Here is a 3,207-nt window from a genome sequence, read left to right on the forward strand (position 1 = left end):
AAATACAATAACAAATGTAGATTCTACAGCGTATAATACTTCAGCTTCATTCATCGCACCAAAAGATAAACTGCAGTGTGAGTCTCGTGAAAACTAATTTTACAATTTTCAATGATATGTGTAATTCGTTCAGAACACTGTAAGATCAAAAAGTTTCCTCGGAAAGTCCAATGGATGCCTTATTCACATTGAATGAACTAAAACAGGCACTGAAAGGGGTAAGACATACTTCTCCAGGGAAAGATGAAGTGTGTTATGATATGATCAAGCATCTATCAGAAAAAGCATTAAATATAATATTAAAACTTTACAATGAAGTATGGAAATCAGGGAAACTCCCGCTCTGCCAGTATATCCACCTTGGCTCTTCTCTATGCCAACAGCTGATTTGCAAATATTTAAATTAATAAATGAAAACAAGAAATATGTTCCCAAAGAGACAATAGTGCAGCAGTATTTAGATAGTCATTACTTTCAGTTTTTACAAATGTATACAGATGGTTCTAAAGACCCAGCAACTGGGCATACAAGTGCTGCCATGTATATTCCTCACTTTAAATATAAATCTGCAAAAAGAACTCATAATATATCAGTATATGCAGCAGAGATGATCGCTATTCAGATAGCTTTACAGTGGGTGGAAGAAATCCAACCAGCAACAGTGCTAATCTGTGCAGATTCATACTCTGCACTCACAAGCATACTGAGTGTAAAAATCTGAATCTAGTCAAGATATATTAATAGAAGTACTGCAAAGTTTGTACCGAATACGGAATCTGAGAATTATAGCAGGATTTGTGTGGATGCCTGCTCATGTTGGAGTGGAAGGACATGAGGAGGTGGACAAATATTGACATACACCCTTGAGTAAAGCTGAAATTAAAGGTTTAATTAAAGCAGCTGTCAGAAAGATATGGCAAGAGAGATGGGATAAAGGTAACAAAGGGTGACATTTGTATAATATAAATAAACAAGTGGGACATGTAAGAACTGCTTATGGTAATAGAAGGGATGATACAGTTATATCTCGATTGAGAATTGGACACTCTACTCTTAATAAATCACTCCAGATGATAGGAAGACATGAATCTGGTCAATGTAATCATTGTGGACTTCCAGAAACTGTAGCGCATGTGCTGATTAACTGTAGGGCATATGAAAGGGAAAGAATGTGTTAAACAGTTCTCATAAAGGTTATAGTAAATATATAGTTTTTTATTATGATCAGCATTTCCCTTGATATCGTCGCCTCACACTCCATCCAGTAGGTGGCGGGATATGCAGCAACAGCTGGCTTGCCAGCCGCCGGAAGTGTCTGCCTGTGACGTCATCAGCGTGCGCCGGCGACGAGCTGCGGCGTTTACGCGTGTGAAGACGAGCAGAGCAGCACGTGTAGATCGGCAGCAATGGCATCGACACGAGAAGCAGAAATCGTCTTCGCTCAGAAACTCGCGTCCAACGAGAAGCCCGTGAGGAGCAGAGCCCTGGTGAAGCTGAGGAAGTACATCAGTGCGCGCTCAGAGACAGCAGGAGGTAATACATCACCGAACACGTGTGTGACCTGCCTGCCGTAGCTGCGCTCGAGCTTGCGTGGAGTCGTGCGTTTATTATCTAGTGGTAGGAGTTTATGGAGTCGTTACTCTGTAAATACTGTGTGAATATCGATTGATTGGCTGACTTTATTGATCGCAAAGGGGAATTCACAGCAGAGCTCACCACACACATAACAAATATTAGATAAAATACTGCATTTCATACAGCACCCCTTTGTTTCAAGCATCAAAGTGCGTACTACCCCATGATTACACAATACACTCTCTCTGTCGTGCGCTGTAACACCGGGGCTGAACGAGCTCACACGCTGTGATGAAGGGATGACAGTCATGGCTCTTCAACAGGCTCTCAGTCGCCTCATACATCAGTGCGACTCTGACCCTTCTTATAAACCGGTATCATAGTGTCAGACCAAGCGGGCTTGTTGTTCAAATATACACACAATCTCAATTTCTGGCTCTCTGCCACCACTTGATGAGGACATCTTCTAAAATCAACCACAATTTGCTTGGTCTTACTAGCATTACGCCTAAGACGATTTGTTTCAAACCAGTCCACAAACGCTTTAAAAGCTCCCTGTATTCACTCTCATCATGATCCATTATACAGACAACAATTGTGGAGTCCACAGAAAGTTTCTGGGGATTATACTGGAAACCTGAGGTATAAAAGCGGAGCTAAAACAGTTCCTTGAGGAACGCCAGTGCTACACGTAACTACTGGGGACACACAGTTCTGCGTCCTAACATGCTGTGGTCTATTTGAGAGGTAGTCAGTTAACCAGCTGAGCATACTCTGGCGTAATCCAGCATTTTCTAACTTATTCTTGAGTAATGCAGGCTGGATAGTGTTGAATGCACTAGAAAAATTAAACCGTGTTACCTGAAGTCTCTAGAGATAAATAATTGCATCATTCACCGCAACACCAGTTTTGTGTAGCACACAATAGCTGCTTAATATGATTTAAAACCAGTCTCTCAAAAACCTTCATCAACTGAGCGTTAAAGCCATTGGTCTATAATGTGCAAACTCAGTGGGGCTACACATGATGTCTTCCAGAAAACGGGAACCCTTTCCAAGCGCAAGCTCAAGTTGAAAAGGTAGTGCATCACCCAACAGATTTGATCAGCACAGCACTAATACATCAGGGCCTGCAGACTCCTCCTTAATTCTCCTCAGCCCACTTCTTACTTGTTCCATCGATACAGCAAACCTAGGATCAGACTCACAAGTGGGAACATAAGATGATCTTAAAACTGACTCTGCTGTGTAGCATCTCGAGGCCGTCCTGCATTCAGCATCACGGTGTGTGTGTGTGTGAGCAGTGTGCTGTGTTTCAGGATTCAGAGAGGAAGAGCTGCTGAAGATCTGGAAGGGTCTGTTCTACTGCATGTGGATGCAGGACAAGCCGCTGCTGCAGGTGATGCACACACACTCACACACACTATACACACACTCTCTCACACACATACACACACACACTATACACACATACACAGACACACACCATACACACACACACACTATACACATGCACAGACACACACACACACTATACACACACACACACTATCACACTATACACACACACACACTATACACACACACACACACACACTCTATATACACTATACACACACACACACACACTCT

General features: G+C 42.4%; 1 protein-coding gene across 3 annotated transcripts in view; it reads left to right on the top strand.

Moving 5' to 3' along the window:
- The first annotated feature begins 1,335 nt into the window (after positions 1 to 1,335).
- The window catches only part of rrp1 (ribosomal RNA processing 1), a 20,450-nt gene continuing 18,578 nt past the window's right edge, over positions 1,336 to 3,207 (top strand). For 2 of the 3 annotated variants that reach the window (XM_016463332.1, XM_016463333.1), the window contains exons 1-2: positions 1,336 to 1,533; positions 2,880 to 2,974. In XM_016463332.1, the coding sequence (XP_016318818.1) occupies positions 1,407 to 1,533; positions 2,880 to 2,974 (222 nt within the window). In that variant the 5' untranslated portion in view covers positions 1,336 to 1,406. The remainder of the gene's footprint in view (positions 1,534 to 2,879; positions 2,975 to 3,207) is intronic. The other variant, XM_016463334.1, reaches the window with a different exon arrangement.

Source organism: Sinocyclocheilus anshuiensis, unplaced genomic scaffold (assembly GCF_001515605.1).
Source record: "Sinocyclocheilus anshuiensis isolate Anshui unplaced genomic scaffold, SAMN03320099.WGS_v1.1 scaffold1282, whole genome shotgun sequence".
Taxonomy (NCBI): domain Eukaryota; kingdom Metazoa; phylum Chordata; class Actinopteri; order Cypriniformes; family Cyprinidae; genus Sinocyclocheilus; species Sinocyclocheilus anshuiensis.